This window comes from Phoca vitulina, unplaced genomic scaffold (genome assembly GCF_004348235.1).
Source record: "Phoca vitulina isolate PV1807 unplaced genomic scaffold, GSC_HSeal_1.0 scaffold21, whole genome shotgun sequence".
Lineage (NCBI taxonomy): Eukaryota > Metazoa > Chordata > Mammalia > Carnivora > Phocidae > Phoca > Phoca vitulina.
Window position 1 is genome coordinate 7,211,048 of NW_022589724.1, and position 24,999 is coordinate 7,236,046.

Consider the following 24,999-nt stretch of genomic DNA (forward strand, 5'->3'; position numbering starts at 1 on the left):
AGTAGAAAGACTATATAGTATGAATACCATTGTACACATATATTCACACCCTTATTTTTTAAATTAAAAAAAAACTTTGGGGTGCTTGTGGCTCAGTTGGTTGAGCAACTGACTCTTGGTTTTGGTTCAGGTCATGATCTCAGGGTCCTGGGATTGAGCCCTGCTTCTGGCTCCCTGCTCAGCTGGGAGTCGCTTGTCTCCCTCTCTCTCTGCCCCTCCCCTCGCTTACATGCTCTCTCTCTCTAAGATAAATAAAATAAATAATAAAAAAACTTTATTATGGAAACTTTCAAACTTTAATTTTATCCATTTTTGGAAATCTTTGTTTCTCTGAGTACATTGAAATTTGTCTGGTATTTTATTAAGTCTGAAGAATTTTTTAGAACTTTTTTATAGTTGAGGTTTGCTGCTAATAAATTCTTAGATTTTGTTTGTTTGAAAATGTATTTCTGAGAAACATTTTTTGGGGGGTATAGAATTCTGGGTTAATAGTGTTGGTTGTTTTGGCTTTTTTTCTTTTTAAGAGATTTTATTTATTAGAGAATCAGTGGGGTGGGGGAGGGGCAGAGGAAGAAGAAGAAGCATACTCCCTATTGAGCAGGGAGCCGGACATGGGGCTTGATCCCAGGACTCCGAGATCATGACCTGAGCTGAAGGCAGATGCTTAACCGACTGAGCCACCCAGGCACCCCTAGTGTATTGGTTGTTTTTAATTTTTTTTTTTCAGTAATTTAAAGATGTCATTGCATTGGTTTTTTGCTTTGCATAGTTTCTGACAAGAAGGTTGTTTAATCTTTGTGCCCCGCCCCCCTCCACTGCCATCAAGATGATCTCTGTATTTTCGGTTTCCAACAGTTTGAATATAATATGTGTAGGGTGTGTATTGTGTGTGTGTATGCACACACGCATATGTGTGTTGGTTGGATTTTATCCTGCTTGGATTCTCTGAGCTTCTTGGATCTGTGCTTTGATTTCTTCTGTTATAAATTTAGTAAATATAGCTGTGCTAATTTTGTTACAATTTTTGGAAAATTCTCAGTCATTATTTCTTCTAACATTTTCTCTGTCTCATCCAGTCTTCTTCTGGGATTCCAATTACACATATGTTAGACCATTTGATATTGCCCTATAGTTCTTGGATGCTTGGTTGTGGGTTTTTGATTTTTTTACTCTTTTTTTCCTTGTGTTTCACTGTCAGTAATTTCTATTGACCTATCCTTGAGTTTATTGATTCTATCCTTGAGTTTATTGAGTCTTTCCTTGGCTTTGTTTAGTCTATTGATGAGGCTGACAAAGGCATTCTTCATCTTGTTACCATGTTTTTTATTTTTAGCACTCCCTTAACTGGAATAGTGTCCATCTCTCTGCTTGAGTTTGAGGTCTCAGGTTTCAGAAATAGATTTTTCACTTATTTTCTCTGAACCTTGGTTTTCTCTTTTACAAAATAGAAAAATCAGGAATATATAATAATGACTAACAGAATTGTTTTGAGGATCAAATGTGATCCATTGGGCTAGTCCCTACCTCTCCCTTCCCTCGGTCTCAATCACTGTCACTAAGGCTTACACGGTATGGTTACTTTGACCCTATTTAATTCCTAAATTGTAAGATTCTGTGAAGGGGAAGGGAGCTAACATTTACTGGCAGCTTGTATTAATCTCCTGTAGAATTTGAGAAAGGGATAAAAATCACATTTAACAAGTGCTTTTGTAAAACATTTTACTTTTGCTGGGTCTATGTGGATTTTAATTGGAAGAAACAGACAGCATTAAATCCAGTTGCCACTTGGTTAAATCTGTTAAAGAATCATTAAAGTTTTTCAACTGTTGGGTTTCTTGACTCGCTTGAGAAATGTCATGGCTCATAAAACATCTCACTCTCTTTCTCTGTGCATATAGGATTTTAAATAATTGGATTGGCTCCCAAATTTTGCGTTGTGAGGAAAAACTAATGGAGTTTTTTGCTCCTTACTGACTGGTACAAATGAATGATACTCTCATTGGATTTGGCTTTGTAGTCACAGACTTGGATTCAAATTCTGGTTGCACAGCTGTAAAATCTTGGGCTGATTATTTAACTGTTGTGCTTGAGGGTTTTTTTGTTGTTGTTTTTTATCTGAAATAAGGATACGTATATCAGCTGTTTTGCAGACATAATGTATGTAAAGAAGACATCAAGTATGTAAAGCTTTGGGTATAGCACCTAGTTAACAGTGATCAATGACTGATAGCATTAAGAATAGGAGCTAAAATGAAAATATGCCACTGTTAAGTCAAATTTTAGTAAAGAGAAGGGGGAAGTCAAGTTTAATATTTTTTTTTTAAGGTTTTATTTATTTGACAGAGAGATACAGCGAGAGCAGGAACACAAGCAGGGGGAGTGGGAGAGGGAGAAGCATGCTCCCCACTGAGCAGGGAGCCCGATGCGGGGCTCGATTCCAGGACCCTGGGATCACGACCTGAGCCGAAGGCAGATGCTTAACGACTGAGCCACCCAGGCGCCCTATCACTATTTTTTTCATATGTAACCCCTATCCTTTTTCCACTTCTCATCCCCTGTGAAAGGTTTTTTATATATTTGGTTAGAAGTGGCCCACAGTAAGTTGAATTGAATTGTTGAGATGTTGAATCTTTGTGTTTCTGGTCAAGAGTGAAATCCCACTTTCTTTATGTTTTGGTGAAAATCTAAGCATTAAAAGTGGAATGTTGGTCTAAGGTAAAACTACTAAGACAATAGTTGTGGATAAATAAACTCAATCAGTTTATTTATTCCCCCCTCACCCGACAGTTTAGAATAAACAAATATAGTATTTTAAAGTAGCTGTTGCTCTGGAAATTACCTTAGAGTAAATATAATAAATTTCAAAGAGGTGTCCAAATTCTGTGTTTGTAAGTAATTTTACTGTAATGGGTATTACTCAAGATTGAAATTACTTAATACAAAGAAACATTCTTTATTCATACTGTGAGCAACTATCTTCCAAAACACGACCACAATACAGGCATTCTTACTTGAATAATACAAGGAATAATGTTAAATTATTTTTGTAGCTTTTTTTTTTGGTCATAATAAAAATTTTCGCAAAACTGTCTTCCTGATCACAGATTTTTAGAGTTGGAAGGAACCTAAGAGATCCAATCTAACTCCTTCCTGCCACCCAGAGAGATGAAGCGATTTATCTAAAGTCATGTAGCTAGCTAATGACAGAACTAGGGAGAGAACAGAGCCCTTTATCCATTTTCCAAAGTGTTACATTCCTCTGGAAAAAACTGCCTACTCACTCTTCATTTTTTAATGCTAGTTAGAGTCTTGGGGTAAGGTTTTTCCCCATGACTCACTACTGCTCTTTTGTTTTCTTGTGTGGGTGTCTGGGAGCAAGCTTTCAAGGGTGGTGGGTTTTTTTGTTGAACAATTCAACAGTGTAAGGCACTAAACAAAGAAAAAGCATTTGTCTGGTTAGCACGTGAGGGGGCAGGAAAGAGGGGTTGTAGCTCAGACTCTGTGCCCTCAACGTTGATAGGCAGGTATTTTAAAGTTGAGTTTCCTAACCTGGGGTCTGAATTCCCTAAGGTTTTATGAAAATTATGCAAATAGATGCATACCTCCCAAGACAAGAATGTGTACCTTTCATCAGGTTATCAAAGGATACATAGCTAAAAACTTTTTTTTTAAGGGAAGGAAAGCTAATAAGCAAACCTGAGAACCAATTCCTCACTCTTGCACTCTAAATACTAGTATTTAGTATTTAGTATTAGTATATCTAGTATTAGAGGGCTCCGTATTATCTCCAGCTGCCTTCTGCTTGTGTGTGCTTTCCTGCAGATAAGCCTTCTCAGATGGCTTCCTGATCTTGTCATGGAAGCCATTGGAGGCCACATCCTCCTTCTTCTTTTTTTTTTAAAGATTTCATTTATTTATTTGACAGAGAGAGAAACACAGCAAGAGAGGGAACACAAGCAGGGGCAGAGGGAGAAGGAGAAGCAGGCTTCCCGCTGAGCAGGGCGCCAGATGCGGGGCTTGATCCCAGGACACTGGGATCATGACCTGAGCCGAAGGCAGACGCTTAACGACTGAGCCACCCAGGCACCCCCACACCCTTCTTCTTACAGGAAATTTTCCCATAGGTTTCCCGAGACTACCATCTCTCTCCCTTCTCAGTTTATTGTATTCAACGGAGGCTGTGAGGCTCTGGGATTTTTGTTCATTAGAAAGCTTAGGAGTGTTATTTCAGTTACATTCTGTTTAAAAGGAATTTGCAAGATGATTCGAAAACCTAAGACTGTTTGCTATACGAAAGAAAAATACAATCATGATTCCAATCAATACTTTGCAAATTCACTTTTAGAATGCTTCTAGTTCTTTAGTTAGGGAATCTCTGTTTGATCTAGAAACTCTTTAAACTTTCCAGAAACAGAGTAAAGATCCATGGATGATAGTTTAGGAGTTACCCAGATCAGTCTGTAAAAATGTTTTAATTTAGTTTTTCCTTCCTGAATCTTATTAGATATAAAAGAAACTACCCCCGAATAGGAGTTCATTTTAATGGGCTTTCTTCCTAGAAGAGAACACATGTAAAGCACATTATAAATTTGTTAGTCTAGCATCTGGACACACAAAGAGAAAGCTACCACTAAGATCGAAGTTGGAAGAATTTGTTCGTTCTTTTTTTATTTTATTTATTTATTTTAAGCAGGTTCTACACCCAACATGGAGCCCAACGTGGGGCTTGAATTCACAAATCCGAGATTAAAACCTGAGCTGATAACAAGAGTCAGACACTTAATCGACTGAGCCACCCAGGCGCCCCTGTTTATTAATTTTAAAAAGCTCACACTGAGTACATACCTTGAACCCTCCCGTGTCAGGGTAGATACCAGGAAATGAGAAGAGGTCTCTTCCCTTGTGAAGCTCATGCTCTTCTGAGGACACAGCTCAACACATTCCAATTCAGCATGCTAAATACCGTAATAGAGATACCAAAAAAAAAAAAAAAAAAAAAAAGCATTGCAGTCAGTACTCTGAGTGGACAGGAAGAACGGTGGGAGTTAGGGAAGACGTCCCAGAAAGGTGACACATATTTGAGTTGTGTCTTAAAAGTTTGAGTAAGAAACATGTCCAGCAAGAAGGAATCTAGGAGTAAGTGATATGTTTGTGCCTTCCTAATTTTAACTAAGTTTAACACTCGCCACTCTGTTACTTTGTGTTTTCCGACAGAGCTCTAAACGAGAATGGAAGCCGCTGGAGGACCGTAGCTGTACGGACGTGCCATGGTTGCTGCTTTTTATCCTCTTCTGCATTGGGATGGTAAGGATCCTCTCGCAGAGCATCAGACCCGGCGAACTCATGATCCAGGGGAAGGATGCGGAATTGGTTTAAAGAGGGAGCTTATTTATTTATATATTCAACCCCTCCTGAAGTGCTTCTAACTGGAGGTCCTAGGAGACCATCGAAGCTGTTATTTTTGTCCCATGCACTTCATTGGTATTTGGTACCTCTTGATACATGAGATAAAATTCAGAGCATTGGAACTCTGTCTCTTGTCCTAGATCATTTAAGAAAGCCAGATCATTTGACATGAATGTCTGTGAATTGTGATCTTGATGGAGTGTTGAGTGGAGCACTGACCCGAGTCCTGAGCATGTATCCAACCCAGTCCCACCAACCTGATGGTTATTTTTGTACCAGTGTTCCCCTGGGGGATTTGGTGTTCCTTTATATACAATTAGAGTTTGTGCTAGAGGATGTCTACAGTGTTTCCAAATCTGACATCTTTTAGTTCTTCCTCCAGGGGAGGCTGGTTGCTCCCTCCTTCTGCCCATACTAGCCTTCCCCACCCTGTGCTGTGTCTGCTATAAAGAGTGGCATCTCTCCATCAGAGATCAGGGACTTGGTGATTTTCCATTGGGTATAGAGGATGGAGGAGCAGAGCCCCTGGTGCAGAGTGTCGGTGGGGATGGAGGTGTTGCTTCTTCAAACTGCATCCCCACCCCGCCCTGCAGGATTTCTGACGCAGGCTTCAGGAACTTTGGAGTCACTGCCGGTGTGCTGGGCTGGGGGAAAAAAAGGGGGGGGATGACAGCAGTGCTTTTAAAGCTCGCTGATGTTGAGAGCTTAGAATGGGCTTAGAAATCCTCACCTGGTTCATCCCCCTCATTCTACAGATGAAAAGCATCCAACCCCGAGATGGAAATGACCATGCCACGGCCACACTGTTAGTTCATGGGAGAGTTGGTCACAGACCTGCTCTCCTCATTTCCAGGCCGGTACTCTCTTCTGCCTCAAGGGGACTCTGCAGACGGGTATTACGCTCTCTTTCTTAGTCTTCACAACCAAAACACAAATACACTACCTCTGGCAGCCTTTTTTTCACAAATGTATGAGTGTTTTTAAGCCCCATACCTTTTGTAGAGCTTCTTTAAGGATAATCTTACTCTGTGTCCTCTGCAACTGCACACCTCGCAAATGCCATTTGCAAACCACAGAACCACCCTAATCCTGACGAATAGGCATAATTGCAGGGACCAGTTATGTACCTGAAGAAAGGAAAAGAAAGCAGCCGACTTTAAAGAGATATCATAAATCGAATAAAATGAGGAATATTCGTTGTAAAGATAAGGACAGCTCAGTTTCATGAAACCTAAGATACTCAGAAAACATCAGAATACCCATTTCCTCATTTAGGACTTCGAAGATGTTGTTCAAGAGTCTCCTTAGTTTAATGGAGTAGCTTCTGAAATGTGGTGTGTGTGCCAAGTGTGGGAAAGATTTTTTTTGCTAACAGAATTAGCAAACCTCTCCCTACTCCCTGAATTACCCTGAGACAGACGGCAGCTGACCTTTCAAAATTATGTTTATAAAAACATGTACCTGCCTCTCCAGGTGCTTTTGATTTTTTCTGTGATAAAATAGCTCAGGAAAGTGCGATCATTAATGTTGGTAGGCTGACTGAGGAGTGACTTAGAATAAGGAGCTATTTGTTTACTGACACATTTTAATGCAATGGTAATTAATACAATGTTGATTTCAGTGCCATTGCAATTAAGACCCACTGTGTGTACTTCTAAATGTAGGCATAGTGGTTATTTGTTTTAAAATGGTTTTTTTTAAATGGATTACCCTCGTGGAGTTGAGCTAATCTCGCATTTTGCCATGTGGAAATGGGAGAAATTTCCAAGTTCTGTTGCCTACCATACGGACTCAGCAGTAGAGCAAAGCTTTTTGTCTTCTGTGTATTTGTTTTGTCTGGTTTTTAAAAGTTTTTTTCTTTAGGATTTCATTCTGTAGTACGTTTCAGAGAAACATTCATCTAACATTTGTTGAGCATTATCCTATGCTTGATGCTTTTGATTCATCTCATTAAATTCTCCCAGTTACCTTATGAAATAGGTTTTCTCCCCAGCTTACAAACAAGGTGTAACAAGGGTAAATATTAGCTTGTCTAAGAATAGAATACTGGTAATATGTGGCAAAGGTAGAATAGGAACTGGAATACTCTTTTAACCCAGTGGCCAGGTGTCTGCTTCTTTCTGTCATCTCATGGCCGAATATTCAAGCTAAATCTTTATTCACTGTCCTTACTTGCAGTTCTTTGCTCATTCCTTGATATCTATGCTTTGAAATAAAAATTTTAAGATCTTGTCTTATTACATTCATCTCCAGCATTATATCTTTTTATTTACACATGTTCACCTCTTCATAAATATCTGTACTTCTATTTCCTCCCTTACATTCCAGGTTTTTCCATGCTTGCCTTGTCTAGAACTTAGGGTATTTTTCAAAGCAAATTGCTGCCACCTTCTTGAGAGCTGTCATCTTCCACATTTGAACTTTTATCAATATTCTGAAATTATTGGACATACATTTACTGTGTTCTAAAAAAAAATTGCATGTAGCATTGTACTTCTAAATTTCTGTTTTCCATTAAAGTAGCAGTCAAGTTGTTCTCCTATTGGACGAGTTGCTTACGTATCAAAATCAGCTGGGATTTAAAAAATACTCTTTCCTGGGTTCCTCCTCTGATTCTGACTTAATCTCTGTGTTTCCAGTGTTCAGCCAGGGTTGAGACTACTGTTTTAGGTGCCAATAAACCACTGAAGAGTTTTCTATTCTTTTTTCTTTCTTTCTTTCTTTTTTTTTTTAAGAAGAGGAAGAATGGGGGAGGGGCAAAGGAAGAGAGGGAAAGAGAATCTTAAGCAGGCTCCACACCCAGCAAGGAGCCTAACATGGGGCTTAATCTCACAACCCTGAGATTATGACCTGAGCGGAAATCAAGAGTTGGACGCTTAACCGACTGAGCCACCCAGGTGCCCCAACCACTGAAGGATTGTGAGCAAGAAATGATGTGACCAGGCTTAGAAAGATGGCCCTGGTAGCCAGTGTCACAGATGGTTTATAACACATTATGAAGAGGGACCACTATGGAGGCTGATGGAATAGTCCAGGTAACCTGTGGAAAACCTGAAGTAAGGTAGTGATAAAGGAGAGGAGGGAGTACCATCAACGTTGAGGACAAGAGGGAGGCAGAGTAAGGATGACTAAGAGGTTCTTGTATGAAGGGTTCAGGGTAGGGTTTTTCAGGTCAACTCTGACTGCAGCTTATAGGTTCTAAACCACAGTTTCTGTATACATGAAGGAACAAGAATGAGGTGGATCAACAAAGCCCTATATTAGCCAGACAGTCACCTGATTCTACCCAGTAAAGAGCTGCTTGGTAAAAACGACTTATAGAATGAAGCTTAGGCCATGTGGCCTGAAGGTCCTTCCCATGTTGGGCAGTGTGACTTCATTCTGTCTCGGGGAAAGAGAGGTATGAGTGAGAAGAGAGAAGAGAGCCATCTGGACCCTCTCTGCCCAGATCAGCTTACCACAGAAAGGCAGGAAAGAGGTGACTGCTTGGCCCTAATAGGAGTGCTCACCATGGACAGTGGTGACGCCCTATAAGGTACCCCTGATACTGAGTGCTGCTTACTCTGGACTCGAGACTGTCCTGCATGTGACACAGAAACGTTTAAATTTCACAGCTATACAATGAAGTCGATGCTTATTGTTAACATCATTCTCATTTTACAGATAAGAAAACAGAGGCACAGGCCTATGTTAAGTAACTTGTCTAGGTTACACGGTGGCAGGGTTGGGCCTGGAAGAGAAGAGGTCTAGAAGGCGAGGCCTCAAGAGGTAGTCCCTCCTTTGTTGCCTGGAATTGGGAACAGTAGGAAAGTTGTTGTTTAGAACATGGACACAGTAACCTCACCTGCCAGGAAAATGTGGTGTCGTCAGTAGTTCAGATTCTGAGCAAACAGGTTAGCATCCTTGCTTCCTCCGGTGCAGTTAGGAAGCGAGAATGATGGCCAGAAGTGTGGAGGGGGGAGACCGAGGAGTCCGCTCACTCCGTACCTTACATGTGCGGTCTGGTAAGGAACGATACTACAAAGGCAGACAGGGTAGATGCAGGAAAGGGAAGTGGCTTGAGGAAATGTGGAATGAGAAGATGAGTTTGGGACAAGTAGGGTGTGGGTAAAGATAAGCAGTGGGAAATGCAGAGTTGGGAGTTTTGGAGAATGATCTGGACTAGAGCTGGGGGTAGGAGACGACACTGAATACGTTGTCCCTTCAGACTGCTTCAAGGACCTTTTTTTATTTTATAGCATTAGTCTAGTTCCCAGAGCATAGTGTTTCTACCTCATTAACTATTGTTGAGCATGCAGCACAAAGTGAAAGACTCAAAGACTCATTGCAATATTTAGTCATCTGTATGATGGTCTGAGCTCTGGCAGGATCCTAGAATAGGAAGAATAGCACGCCAAAAATTACCCTAAGGTTACCTGATCCAAATACCTACCTACTTTCTGTTAGATCCTTTGTTTTTTTCCTTTTTTAAAAAAATTATGGTAAAATATATATAACATAAAATTTGCCATTTTAACTATTTTTAAATAGTTTGAATCAATTTACTTTTAATCCACTCTTGTTTTTGTATCCTTGGTCACTGTGCTGGACCAAATGGGTTTATCCTTCTTCCTGCAAGTATAGTCTGAAACATTTTACTCTCTGTCTACTTTCCCTTAGGATCATAAAATTTGGGAAGAGGAAAGGGCTTTAGAGATTAATCTAGTTCAAGCCCTGTGACAGGCAAGGAAACTGAGGCTCAGAATTTAAAGTGACTTCCCCACGATCATAAGGAGTGTTTGCGGCAGAGCTGGGTTCAGTTCCTAGCATTCCTTGTCGTGTGTTTTATTTCTATTTGCATTGTTCAAGCTGCCCATGCAACTGAGCCTCTCTGATCTTGCTTCCTCACACCTCATTATTTTCTAATCTTTTGAGAACATTTCAGTTCTTTCAAGGTAAATTGTATGTCTTATAACCCTTTCATACCCTGCATGACATCTTGTGTTTGATGATGCTCGGTAAATGCTTATTGAGAGGCATTTTCTAGACTTCCAGTCATTTTTGCTTATTGCTGCTTTCTTCTTTCTTTGAGTAATACATCCTATTAAACCTTAAAGATCTGGCAGATTAGGGAAAATTTTTAAATTTTTTGTTTGTTTGTATAAATGTTAGCTCTGCATCAGATATTCTTATCCTGTCTGCTGGGTCCTAATAGCCTTTCCTGTCTCGGGGTTCTAAGAAGAGGAGAAACAGAAGCCAAATGTTACTTCAAGGTTTGACAAATTAGTTATTAGGAGATTGACTGCAAGCTTTGGATGAGTTTAGGGATAGAGGTATAGGATTAGGTATAGAACTAAAGGAGGTAGTATTTGAGGAAAAAAAGAGTCTGGGCATATTTTTTTTTAATCCCTGGGAGAGAGCTCTAAGTAGAAGTCTTTTTTTTTTTTTGACCATCTTTTTATTTTGAAACATTTTGCCATATTCATATTTCATCCCCACCTGCCACACACGTTTTTGTTGACTGGTTTTTTCCCACCCCCAAAGCCAAAACTAAGGCCTTCTGCCTTGCTCAGCTGCATGTTAAGGCTCCAGGTTTGAAATTCAAACATGCTTGTGAAATAAAATATGTCCCTTCCTTTGACTAATAGTGAATGAAACTAAGCAAATCCTCCTTCTTACGTTGAACTAGTGAGCACAGTTCGTTAATTAGCAAATTGCCTTTCTCCCACTTAGGCAATGGATACTTACTAGTTTGCCAGATCCAGCTTGGGATCCACCAATGTATGCCTTGATCTGATTTGAGTCACCTCCTGTTTGTGATTAGATTTGTCTCCTCCTCCCGTCTCAAAAGAGCAGTTCTGCAAGGACTTCAGTAACTCAGTCCTTTTAAGATTTTAGCCGTGGTTCTCTTCCTTACTAACAGGCTTACTTTCTCTGCAGTGATTGCTCTCTACTATAGGCGTATAAAAGCTTTCCTCATCCTCCTTATCATTTGCTTCATTAATATGATTTCCTTCTCTTGAATGCCTTTTCCTCTCCCCACTTAGAGCCATTAAATTATTGAGTGCATTCTGTAAAGTTTCTCGCATCCTATTTTAATTTCATGTACCACATTTTTTTCTCATCTGAAACTATATTGCTTCCCGCATTTGGATTTCAGAATGTGTGTGTGTGTGTGTTTTTTTAAAGGCAATTTTATTTTTAATTATATTTGGCCTAGTTCCCCATTGTCAGTACTTGTACCATATGGGAAGTCCCTGGGATAACGGTCATGGTTTCTTCCTATCTTATTAGCTTACTTATTCTCCTCCCTTTCTCCCCTGCAGCTTCTCACCCTCTCTTCTCTAATGCCTTTGGAAGCTACTAAGAAGTTTAAATGGTCTGTGTGAAAATATGTCAGTGTCCCATTTTACCACATATATGTAACGTTTATAATTTATCCTCTGTCTACATCCCAGAGGGATGTGAGGTGCTTATGATTTAAAAAAAAAAAAACCCACAAAAACATGTCCAACTGTACTGTTAAAAATAGAAAGGGAAATCAGAAACCATTTAAAGGAATCTGTAACACAAAGTACTTATCAAACATAAGAAGAACATTTCTATAAAAAGTGAAAGAAGAGCATAACCTTTTAATTATGCAAGGGCTTTGCTATTTTAGACTAGTAGTGAAAGAAGATTGTAATTGTGGTCTGAATGTTTCTATGTAGTGACACAATTACTGACAATATTGCTCATTTTCTCCCTAGAAATTTTTGTTCTACAGGAGAGAACTGAAGGAGTTTTTGGTTAGTCCCCAGTTACTGGTGTCAACTTCTTGAGGCTGGCTTTATCCTTCAGATTTCCCACTAACAGCTCCCATGTCTTATCACCAGCCATGTACCAGACCAGCTACGGGTTAGAGATGCATTATTTCATTTAGTCCTCATCATTAGGCTATGAAATAGATGATAGTACTTTGTGAGGGATGAGGAAGAAACACTCTTAAGTCGGTAATTGGATCAAAGTCACATAGGTAGTAAGTGGTAGAGTGAGGGTTTAAATCCAGATCTCTCTGGGTTCCCTTTCTGTTATTCTTTGATTCTTTTTGTTAAAGAACTGTATTGGAAAGGTTAGCCATTAAACCTCCTAATGTTTACCTTCACTTCCAGTTTTTGTTCAGTGTGGGATTTCCTAATTTGAGGTTTAGCGATATGTTTAACATGGCATGCTGGTTTGCACGTGTGTATGTGTGCAGGGGCTTAAATATTTTTTGTTCTTACGTTTTACTATTGGCTTGAGGTCCTGACATGGAACTGTCTTGCGTTTTCCATGGAGGAGTCAGGAGAGAGGGAGGGGGCAGAAGGCGAGGGTGAATGAGTGAGTCCGGACCAGCCTCTGCCTAACCCTAGTGCAAGCAGTTAGCTGCTGCTTTGAGGTAGAAGGGTACTAACGGTTTTATGGAAACAGACACTTACATGCATTATTTCATATAATTCTCACAGTAGCCTTTGTGGTAAGTGGTTTTAGCCTCAATTTATAGACAGGAAAACTGAAGCACAGAACATTAAGCAGGTTTGTCCAATGTTGCACAAGTAGAAAATAGAGTCATCAGTATTCCATTGACTATCTGACCCCAGAACCCATGGTCTTTTCCTTTACATATTCTCATTTCTAACAACAATAATGGCTAATATTTATTGAGCTCTTATACTATGTGCTGAGCAGGATTCTTCCCACTTTACTGGATTGTTTCATTTAATCCATACAGCAGTCTTATGAGCTACGCACTCACTATGTCCATTTTACAGGTGAGTAAATTGAGGCACAGAGAGTTAAAGTAACCTGGCAAGGATCAGAAGGCACGAGAGTAGCAGATCAGAGATAGTCTCCACTCTGGAGTGGACTTTCTTATAAACTGTAGTTTCAAGCAGTTTCTACTAGCTAGAGCCACACTCCCTACTCCCCTCTTCCCCCACCTCACTTTCCTTACCTGCAAGATAAAACTAGAGGGGTTATTTAGAAAAAAGAGTTTGTTTGCCTTTTTAGGAAAGTATGTTTAAGAGGGAAATACTCTCCTTGGAGGAACTGCAGTAAGTACTGAGCACTGTGGGCCTGAGATCTAGCCGAGTTGCTTATGTACGTCCTACTCATGAGACTTGGCTAGGATACATTAAACACTGATAATCTCTGCCTTCTTTGGCCACTTCAATAAGGATAATAAAAACTCACCCTCTTAATGACCACGTTGCAAGGTTTTCTAACCCCAGTCTTTTCGCCCGGTTCAGTTTATCGGTAGTGATTGACCTTACTTCTATTCTTATGCCTACTAGCCTGCAGTGAGTATGGGCTGTTACTGCTTTGCCTTGGTTAGTTCGTACTTGACTCAGCAGGCACGATGCAGTCCCCAAGCGTCTACCATTTATTTGCCTTTGGCACTGTGATGAAGCCTATTCCCACAAAATGAAGTGAGCTTTGTGGCACACAGACCCAGGGCCTCACTCTCCTTGAGTCTGCAGTATTAAAAGCGTGGTGGTGGTTCATGGCGTAACTCTTCAGCTTGTGTACAGCTTTACTGCAGGAAGGAAACAGAAGCGTTGGGTGCCCCGAAGTCATGATAATTCAAACCCACACGCCTATTCTTCTTTGAATTTTTTTCTTTCATCTGTTGCTCTTGTCCATTTAACAGAACTCCTTTACAACCAAATAAAAGTAAAGAATGAAACAAGCTGGGTTTGATTTTATGCTCTGATCTTTACTAGCTTCTAGGGCGTTGGGCAACTTATTGAACCTCTCTGGGTCTCAGTTTCCCCATCCTGAGGATTATCGATAATGTCTGGTAAGCACCTGGTAGGAGCCCAGCACAGTGCAGGTGTTCCATACAGAGAAGCCGCTATTATTATTATAAAATGCATAGACGATCTTATGATGTAAAAGCTTGAGATTTGTTTTGTTTATGGTAGTAAATAGTGTTTCCCTGTGGACTTCTCTGTGCTGCTTCTGTGAAATCCCAGGAAAACAGTAGAATAGTGTTTGCAGGAAGGAAAGATAGCTCTTTGTTCCCTTCAACAGACAAAAGAAGCTCATTATCGTATCAAGTAGTGACTGTTGCTATTGAACTGGTTTATTTGTATGTTTTTTCTGTTTTTTTTTCTAGGGATTTATTTGTGGCTTTTCAGTAGCAACAGGTGCAGCAGCAAGACTAGTGTCAGGATACGACAGCTATGGAAATATCTGTGGGCAGAAAAATGCAAAGTTGGAAGCAATACCAAACAGTGGCATGGACCACACCCATCGGAAGTGAGTAGACTGTTGGCTGAATGAACACTATGGAAACTTTGAAGGGGGGTGGAAAATCCTGCTTTTCTTACTATTATAAAAATAATATTCAGTAAGATATTATTTTTGTATGACTCCTGTTGGTGGTTTTATTTTTTTTTTTTAACTGCCCACTAGACTTATTCCTGTTTTTGCTCTGTAAATACATTTTCTAGGAAATAAAATTAGCTGCCAAGTTAAAATGCACCATCTTGAGGTTTTAATGAGTAAAGGCTTGATTTGAGAGCGTTATTCCTATACTCTCTTTTCCCATTAGCCTTTAGGTTGTACACGAAGTTTTAACTCTGGAAATAATGTAATTATTTTTTCTTCCTAAGATTGTACTTAATGGGAGACAGAGGGATGATAATGGATTTTGAAACATTAAAGGTATAACAAAACATTTTGTGATGCATCATTTATAAGTACAGTACATATCCATTTCCAGTTTTGTTTTGTTTTTTTAAGATTTTTTTATTTATTTGTTTGACACAGAGAGAGAGAGAGAGAGAGAGAGAGACAGCAAGAGAGGGAACACAAGCAGGGAGAGTGGGAGAGGGAGAAGCAGGCCTCCCGCCGAGCAGGGAGCCCGATACGGGGCTCGATCCCAGGACCCTGGGATCATGACCCGAGCCGAAGGCAGATGCTTAACCGACTGAGCCACCTAGGCGCCCCTTCCTGTTTTATAAAAGATAATGTTTTCTTCGTCAGACTTTAAAATTTGTTTTGAGTTCTCAAGCTTCATCTTTTGCATTTTATGAAATTCCTGACTTAATCGCCTTTTTTTTAATAAGAGCTATTATTTCATTTTTAATGTCTGTGAGGAAAATGTCATTAAACATACCTTAGGTATGATGTCAGTGTATTTGTCCACACTGTATACTAATGCCCCATCATACTTGATTAGACAAGCTTAATAAATAAAAACAGGTCTTCAGAGTTAACCAAACTAATTTTAAAGTAATGGGTTACCCAATTCAGTTAATGAACTTTACAGGAAAAGTCTAAGCAGTGAAAGCTATTTTTAGACTATAGTTGTTTTAAGAAGCATTTTCCAGGATATAGTAGCTGTATTTATTTTATTTTATATTTTTAAGATTTTATTTATTTATTTGACAGAGAGAGACACAGAGAAAGAGGGAACACAAGCAGGGGGAGTGGGAGAGGGAGAAGCAGACTCCTCACTGAGCAGAGAGCCTGATGTGGGGCTCGATCCCAGGACCCCGGGATCATGACCTGAGCCGAAGGCAGACGCTTAATGACTGAGCCACCCAAGTGCCCCATAGTAGCTATATTTATTATTAGATAAATTTGTTTGTTAAATCAGGGCCCTTTCTGGAAAGTATAAGATTAATTTGATAATTTCACAAACTTGAAGAAATCCAAATAGCTAATCATATCTCAGAGATATTCCCCCATTGAATGAAGGAATAATGCATTTCAAATAAATAAAATTTCAAATTATAATAATGAATGTTTGTGTAGCATATCATAGTTGGCAAGCATATGATACCGTGCTGTGAGGTAGGTGTAGCAGAGGTTTAGAGAGATTGAAGTGATTTTCTCAAAAGTCTGGTTGGTCAGTGGACTATCAAACACAGACCATGAGCTTTTCTCTCGATAAGCACCTGTATCCCTTGACAGAAGTGAAAATTGGACTCATAGAAAGTAATTTGGAGGATTTTCATTTATCCCTTTTTTGATTGCTTTATAGAATTAACCACAACTTTTAGGCCTTGTGTTATTTCTGATAACAAGACAGCATATATATAAACTTTTTCTTTAGAAATAATTTTAGACTCCTAGAAGTTGCAAAAATAGCATAGAATTCCACATCTTTTGTTGTTGTTGTTGTAGGTACTGTCTGTGTTGTCAAATACGTTTTGACTCTTTAATGCTGGTGACATGTACCAAACATAAAATATTACCATTTAGGTAATTGATGAGATAGGAGGAAAAGAGCTCTCTTCCCTGAGGTCTGTTGCTCACATGAGGTCATACTCATGTTTATGGCTCCCTTTATAAACTTGCTGATGGTTCCAAGCATATTGTCACCATAAGGTTTGTGTCAATGTCACTCTTTACGCTTAACCTTATGGAGGTTCATTTGGTCATTTCTTAATTTCAAATCCTTATATTTTCTATATACTGATATAGATATTTTCTATATACTGTGTGTTCTATACACTATATATATACACACACGCTATATATATATTTATATATATTGGCCTCTTGCAAAGAGAGCCTGCTTCTTATTCCAAAAAAAAGTGGTTACTTTTCCCCGAGTGCTTAGCATAGTTGGGAGCCATTCATGGATTGCTGTAGAGGAAATAGTTTCCCAAGTGTAGCTATACCTTAAATATGCATGTTTGTTTGTTTGTTTTTTTATTAAAGATTTTATTTATTTATTCGTAAGAGACAGAGAGAGAGAGAGGCAGAGGGAGAAGCAGGCTCCCCACTGAGCAGGGAGCCGGATGCGGGACTCAATCCCAGGACCCTGGGACCATGACCTGAGCCGAAGGCAGGCGCTTGACTATCTGAGCCACCCAGGAGCCCTGTTTGTTTGTTTTTTTATTGAGAGGGAGAGGGTAAGAGAGAATCTTAAGCAGGCTCCACGCCCAGCATGGAACCTGACCTGGCGCTCGATCTCACAACCCTGAGATCATGACCTGAGCCAAAATCCAGACACTCAACTGACTGTACCACCCAGGGGCCCCTGTTTATTTATCTTGGATCTCTACTTCTTCTTCTCTGCATGTAAACATTTCAGTGCTGACCCATCTAAGTATTTCTATCTATAAATGGAATATATATATTTTTAATGAATAATACATTTTTGAACATACCTTTCTCAGGTAAGTCTATACTGTTTGGTTTTGAAAGAAGGCATAGCATCGTCGTGTTTGTTACCTTTACTCCATCCTCTTCTTTTTCCTGACAAATGCATTCGTTCCCTCCTTTTTCATTCATTTCCTGATACATCTTTGTCTTCATTATGAATACTAGGCTGTACCATAGCTATAGAATTTTTTTGTATCTGTTTTGTCTGTTGCTACCTCAACTTGACCTTGATCACTACTTTCTCCCATTTCTTATCCCCAGTCCCTAGTGCCTGATACTTAACTAGGACCTACCTCCATACATATTTGTTGAATAAGTTAATAAATGAATCCTCTAAAATCTTGAATACAACTAACTCTTTCTTGCTTTCATGAGTATCGTTTTCTCTGTCAGAAAGAAACATTTCTCCCATTCTTCACGTGGCTAAATTCTACTCATCCTTCAGCCCTCACTATAAATGTTATTTCTCAGAAAGGTCTTTTTTGATCTCACAATTTAAATCAGGTATTTAAAAATACTTCCTCATGGGGCGCCTGGCTGGCTCAGTCAGTAGAGCATGTGACTCTTGATCTTGGGGTTGTGAGTTCGAGCCCCATGTTGGGTGTCGAGTTTACTTAAAAAATAAATAAATGAAAGTAAATAAAAATATTCTCATTGTTTCCTATCATTTGTGTAATTATATATTTATTTTGTGATTATTTGTTAAATGTGTCTTCTAAGTTCTGTGAGAGCAGAGGTGAGGTCTGTTTTCAGTACTATATCCTCAGTACTTGGAATGTAGTAGACACTCAAATATTTGTTGAATGGGTAAAAAAATTATCTTCTTAAAATATTTTCTAGGAAGTGAATTACCAAGTTTGAGGATAAGATTAAGATTACTAATACAGGGGCGCCTGGGTGGCTCAGTCGGTTAAGCGGCTGCCTTCTGCTCAGGTCATAATCCCGGGGTCCTGGGATCGAGACCCGCATCGGGCTCCCTGCTCCGCGGAAAGCCTGCTTCTCCCTCTCCCACTCCCCCTGCTTGTATTCCCTCTCTCACTGTCTCTCTCTGTCAAATAAATAAAATCTTTTAAAAAAAGAGATTACTAATACATATTTTAAGATTATTTTAAGATTATTAATAAAAATTGCTGATGAATATGGCTTTCCATAAAGTCTGTTCCATTTACACTCCCACCAATGTCTGAGATTGCTTTATCTTTGCTAGTATTACTAGTTTTTATTTTTTACTCATTTGGTTAACCAAAAAATGGTGTCTTATAGTTTTAATTTGCACGTCTTTGGTTATTCGTGAGCATGAGCCTCTTTCCTTCGCATGTTTGTTGACCTCAGCACAACTGTTGTGCTAGCGTATCTATTCTTGGTCTTCTAATCTCTAATCTTCTCCATCCTTTATACTGTGATAGGATTAAGTTCTTTCAAACACTTTTTATGGTCATTTCCCTGCTCAAGAGCCTTTGCTTTAGTGTTGATGTTTACAGTATCAAAGGTGAGCCCACTCAACACCTGCCATTTCAGGCTTCCCATGATCTAGACCCATTGTGCCTATTCAGTCCTTTCTCACTGTTTGTCAGTATAGTCGTATTGTTCAAGATAATCATTTTGCCTGTGTGCTGTCCCCTTGCCCTCTCTGCCAATCTGAATTCTTGAAAGCTTTAAGGTGGGTCTCCTAACCTCTTCACGAAATATTTCAAAACAAACTTTATCCCACAGTGATCTTTTATTACTTTCCTAGCTCAAATTTGTTTTTCGGTTGCCTTGGAGTTCTTCTCCAATTATACTGTGTGTTTCTTCTGCCTGTCATAATTACCATTAGCTAGATAACAATGTTACTATAAACTTGGTGGCTTAAAAGAAGACACATTTACTATCTCACCGTTTCTGTGGGTCAGGAATACGGGTATGGCTTAGCTGGGTCTCCTGCTTCAGAGTGTCTCTCAGGACTGCGATCAAGGTGTTGGTCAGGATTGGGGCTCTGCTGGGGAGTTCCTCTTCCAAGTTCATATAGTTGGCAGCACTCTGTCTTTCAAGAGCCTTGGCTCTTTATGGCTGTAAGCCTGGGGCCACCCTCAGTGCATGCTCTGTGGGCCACTGCATATGGTGGCTTACTTCAAAGCCAGCAAGGGAAAGCATCAATAGAGTCTGCTAGCAAGACGGAAGTTAAATTTCATGTATAAAATTATAGAAGTGATGTCCTGTCACCTTTGCCATATTCTACTTGTTAGAAGCAAATCACAAGTCCCACCCAAAGTCAAGGGGATTGAATTACACCGAAGTGTGAATTCCAAGAGGTGGGAATAACTGGGGCATCTTAAAGTCTTCTGCCACCCTGTCCAACTCTGTCTCCCTGGAGTGCTGTGTTTTTGTGTAGCTCCCAGATTTGAATACCCGAGAGTTACTTCATAGGCACTGATTGAATTGCAGTAATAGAGGAAGGAAGAAAGCTAGAAGAGGAATGAGAAGGGGGAATGCCTTTGACCTATTCTAATCGGAAATTTTCAGGGACACCTGGGTGGCTCAGTCAGTTAAGCGTCTGCCCTCAGCTCAGGTCATGATCCCAGTGTCCTGGGATCAAGTCCTGGAATCGAGTCCTGGAATTGAGCCCTGGAATCGAGCCCCGCATTGGGCTCCCTGCTGAGCAGGGAGCCTGCTTCTCCCTCTCCTTCTGCCCTTACCCCCGCTTGTGCATTCTCTCTCTCTCTCAAATAAATAAATAAAATCTTTAAAAAAAAAAAAAGTTTAAGATGCCAAGATGACTGTAGAATTCTATTAGTGGTAAAGAAAAGGCAATGTTTTATGGGGCGCCTGGGTGGCTCAGTCGTTAAGCGTCTGCCTTCGGCTCAGGTCACGATCCCAGAGTCCTGGGATCGAGTCCCACATCGGGCTCCCTGCTCCGCGGGAAGCCTGCTTCTCCCTCTGCCGCTCCCTGCCACTCTGCCTGCTTGTGATTCCTCTCTCTCTCTCTGTGTCAAATAAATAAATAAAATCTTTAAAAAAAAAAAAAAAAAGAAAAGAAAAGGCAATGTTTTATTGCCTTATCATTTTTTTTAAGATTTATTTATTTGGCAGAGAGAGAAGGGGAGGGGCAAAGGGAGAGAAAGAGAAGGAATCTTAAGCAGACTCCATGCCCAGCATGGAGCCTGAAGAGGGGCTCAATTCAGGACCCTGAGATCATGACCTGAGCCAAAATCAAGAGTCGGCTGCTTAACTCACTGAGCCACCTAGGTGCCCCTGTTGCCTTATCACTCTAATTGTAATGTGTTCTTTTTCTTCAAGTAATATTTTTGACCTGATAATATATTTACTGCAGTAATAAGGATGTAAAGGAAAATGGTAGATAATATTTTATGAGATACAGGAAGGCCCCAACTTCAAATGGATTATGTTCCCAAAGCTCATTTTTAAGTTGGTTGTTTGAGATATGTACAAATCTTCTGCATAGAAACAGTGCTATAAATAAGGTTCTGAGGCTGGGTTAACTCAGAAAGCTCATTTATCTTAGAATCATAGACTGTCAGAGGTGAAAGGGATCTTTAAGATTATCTAGTGTGTTAACCACCTTAAAGCATCCCGTCAAATATTGGTAAGCCTTGTGGGTAACCTCCGTAAAGCACCCCATCAAATGCTGGTGAGTGCCAACTGAGGCTCAGAGAAGAAAATGCCTTGTTTTGTAGTTGAGCTATTATTATGTAGCAGAGATGCTAGAGAACAAGGGTAAGGCTTACAGTCTTTTTGGGGGGGGGCGGGTTGTGGGGAGCGGGGTAGTAATAATATGTTTGAACTCTGATCGACAATTCCAAAATTCTACATTGCCTACCATTTTCAAAACCTACCATTCTTCCACATTCTACATTGCCTGCCATTTTCAAAACCTACCATTCTTCCACATTCTACATTGCCTACCATTTTCAAAACCATAAAGCTAGCTTTACAGTGTATATGTCAATTTTTAGAGAATTATTATTATTATTATAGAAATTCTTCCCAAAGGGGAAGCCTCCTCTCCTCCATATCAATTTGGATAGAACAGGGCTGCTTCTAGTTCTAAGATACCTGCATTCGTGGATATGGGGACTATACTGGAGCAAAACATCTAGCTCTGTTGGCCCCTGGGGAGACAGCTAGAGGAGAAGGGAGGTATTGTGTTTCCACCATGGATGTTACCTTGTCCTGGGTGCCTGGGGTGGGAGAGGCTATGGCGAGGTGACAGTGACTCTTAGTATGCATAGGTTATTGTAAAGCCAGGTGAGGGTATGTAGAGAACTGCTGTTAATCTTTTTTATATAGGTATTATATCATTATTAGAAATTTTTTCTCCATTCTGCAAACAATCCTAACGCAGAGCTTAGTGACCCTTTCTTTGTTGACTCTTAAATTTTCTCAGATAAGTGAGATAGGTCTCACTTATCAGTATCGATTTTTTGCATAGAGCTTCCAAAGATATATTTTTTGCACAAATCTAACTTTATTCTTTATCTTTTTATCTTTCCTCTAAGGAAGCCATTTAAAGCCCCAATCATTGATAAAGGCTCTTTGACGGTAAAATGCCTCTCAGATTTCAGATAATCAGTATTAATAGGATGTACAGGAAGTAGAGGTCTGAGGAGGTTGATGACATATATTTGCAAGTAAAATCTATAGGGCGCATTTTATTTGAGACCCCTGTCAGTTACCTTTGTAACCTGTGGCAGGGTATCTAGTGTGAGTTTAACTTCTTTTTTTTTAACTGTCTCATTACCCAGAAATGCACAGCGTAGAATGTTCATGGTGGAAGGGCTCTGGAGAACACTGAGCCCCTTCATTTTGCAGGTGAAGAGCCTGGGGTCTAGGAAACTTCAGTGGCTTGATGAAACAGTATCAGGACTAGCACCCACCCTTGGACGCTCAGTCTAGCGCTCTTTGCATTATATACTGCCCTGTCCCCGGTAAGCTACACAATGATTCCAATTGCCCACCCTTTTTACTTTTGGGGCCTCTCCCTCTGAACATTTAAAAATGAAAAACTTTTGGTAGAACATGCAGAGAAGGAAGGGCAGGTTATATAAATTAATAAAGTTAAAACTAAAGAAACTTTGAAACCTATATGATCCATGAAGCCTTCAAATAATCTGATGGCAGTCTTGTCTGTTTTTCTCTCTGTCAGATAAAGAACACGCATTTTTTTTTTAAGATTTTATTTATTTATTGGATATATAGAGAGAGCACAAGTAGGCAGAGTGGCAGGCAGAGGGAGAGGGAGAAGCAGGCTCCCCGCTGAGCAGGGAGCCCGATGCGGGGCTCGATCCCAGGACCCTGGGATCATGACCTGAGCTGAAGGCAGACGCTTAACTGACTGAGCCACCCAGGCACCCCAAGAACACGCACTTTAATGATGAAATGTGTTGTTTTTATTTCACATTTGGGCATTTTTACCATTTGTGTTTTAAATACTTATTGAAAAACATGTAGCTTAAACTGATAGTGTTACTTTTTTTCCCCTGATAATGTTACTTTTTATTAAGTTAGTTGATTACTTAATAGACAGTAGCCTTATTTTAAAGAAACTCTATTTTTATGATCTCTGCATGGATACAGAATAGGACTTTAGTGGCCACCGGTTACCTTCCCTAAAGCTCAGGTGTCTGTAGGTTTAATGTCTGGTTCAGCCTACCCCATGAGGGCTAATTAGCTTATTAACTCTTATAAAGGCTTATTTGGGAGTCGATACTAATACGGTACCAATTTGGAGACTGTGTTTACTCTTTACTCCTAAAAAGATTTTTTTTTTTTGAAGTTTTGTTTATTTATTAGAGAGAGAGAAACAGCATGAGAGGGGAGAGGGTCAGAGGGAGAAGCAGGCTCCCCGCTGAGCAGGGAGCCTGATGTGGGGCTCGATCCCAGGACTCCAGGATCATGACCTGAGCCGAAGGCAGTCGCTTAACCAACTGAGCCACCCAGGCACCCTAAACTACTAAAAAGATTGCCAAGGTTCCTGGGCCTACACCATGCTGAATACCCATCTATTTTAGGAAGAACATTTTTCTTTAATTAATTAATATGTAAAACATGCCTTTTTTGGAAGACCTTTAAAGAAGTTATCAAGTCTTGTTGACTGTGCATACCTGTCCCTGTTTGGAAAAGAAAAGGAACTAGAAATTTCTAGTACAGATAAAATTTGCTAAACTACTTGGTTCAAGGATCCTTTTATCAGCCAAGTATAGTTGGTTCTTCATGTTTATGCAACTAGGACTTCTTTCTCCTGATGACTGAAATTACTGTTTACTGAATGACTATCCTTCGCCATTCCTAAAAATTCTGTTAATTATTTTGTTTAGTCCTCAGCAAACATTTATTAAAATTTGTGTGCTAGAGATCTCCATTAGGAATAATAAAATAGGAAACAACCTAAATGGCTGAAAAAGAGGTTTGGTAAATTCATTTATTCATGCATTATATTTCTTGTCAAATTTGGGTTAGGCATTGGATCTTATAGTCTAGAGCAAAAGAGGCACACTCTTTTACCTCATGGAAATTATAATCTAGTGGAGAAAACAGAACTTAATAAAATCATCATACAATCACAGTATTATTATAGTTGTCGAAAGTGTTATGAAGGGAGACGCATAAGGGCATGAGATGGGTTGTAATAGGAGGACCTGGCCCAGACTGCGGTACTATGGAGTGAAAAAATTATGGTGTGGAATCATGTCCATTGACATTGAATGGCCATATAATGTTATTAAGGGAAAAATAAGTTATAGAACAGCATATGTAATATGACTTTTATTTATATGTATAAAAACATACATGTACATAGAAAGGTACAGAATGACATGAAGATGTTAACATGTGGTTAACTGTTATATTGTGGATGGTTTTAATTTTATACTTTTTCTTCTAAGTTTTCTTCAATATATATTATTAGCTTAATGAAAAAAATTGGAAAAAAAAAGGCATTCACAATCCCTGATCTTGAAGAGCTTGCATTTTAGCGAGGAAGACAGAATACACAGATAAACCATGACAGGGCAATGTGGGACAGGTGGTGACTCCGGTTTCCTAGGTTCCTAATAACAGGCTGGTGGGGACAGAAAAATAAGGCAATTTGATGGTGGCCCTGGAACCACCACTATATTAGTTGCTACTGCAGCTGTAACAAATTGCCACAAACTAAGTAGCTTGAAACAACAAAGTTCTCTGTAAGTCAGAAGTCCGCATGGCAAAGCTCAGCTGATTCCCTGTTCCAGGTTTCACAAGGCTGAAATCCAAGTGTCAGCAGGGGTTTGTTCCTCACTGGAGGCTCTGGGGGATGAATCTTCTTCCAAGCTCGTTCGTACTGTTGCCAGAATTTGGTTCCATGTGGTTGTCAGACTGGGATCCCATTTCCTTGCTGGTTGTCAACGAGGGGTCGTTCTCAGCTTCTAGAGGCAGCCTGTATATCCTATAGCCTATATTCTGTGGCTCATGGTCCATTTCCGTAAGCAACGGTGGGCC

General features: G+C 39.8%; 1 protein-coding gene across 3 annotated transcripts in view; it reads left to right on the forward strand.

Moving 5' to 3' along the window:
- SLC44A1 (solute carrier family 44 member 1) overlaps nt 1–24,999 on the forward strand; it is a 196,107-nt gene that overhangs the window by 48,296 nt on the left and 122,812 nt on the right. For all 3 annotated transcript variants that reach the window (XM_032418520.1, XM_032418522.1, XM_032418521.1), the window contains exons 2-3: nt 5,215–5,304; nt 14,522–14,664. In XM_032418520.1, the coding sequence (XP_032274411.1) occupies nt 5,215–5,304; nt 14,522–14,664 (233 nt within the window). The remainder of the gene's footprint in view (nt 1–5,214; nt 5,305–14,521; nt 14,665–24,999) is intronic.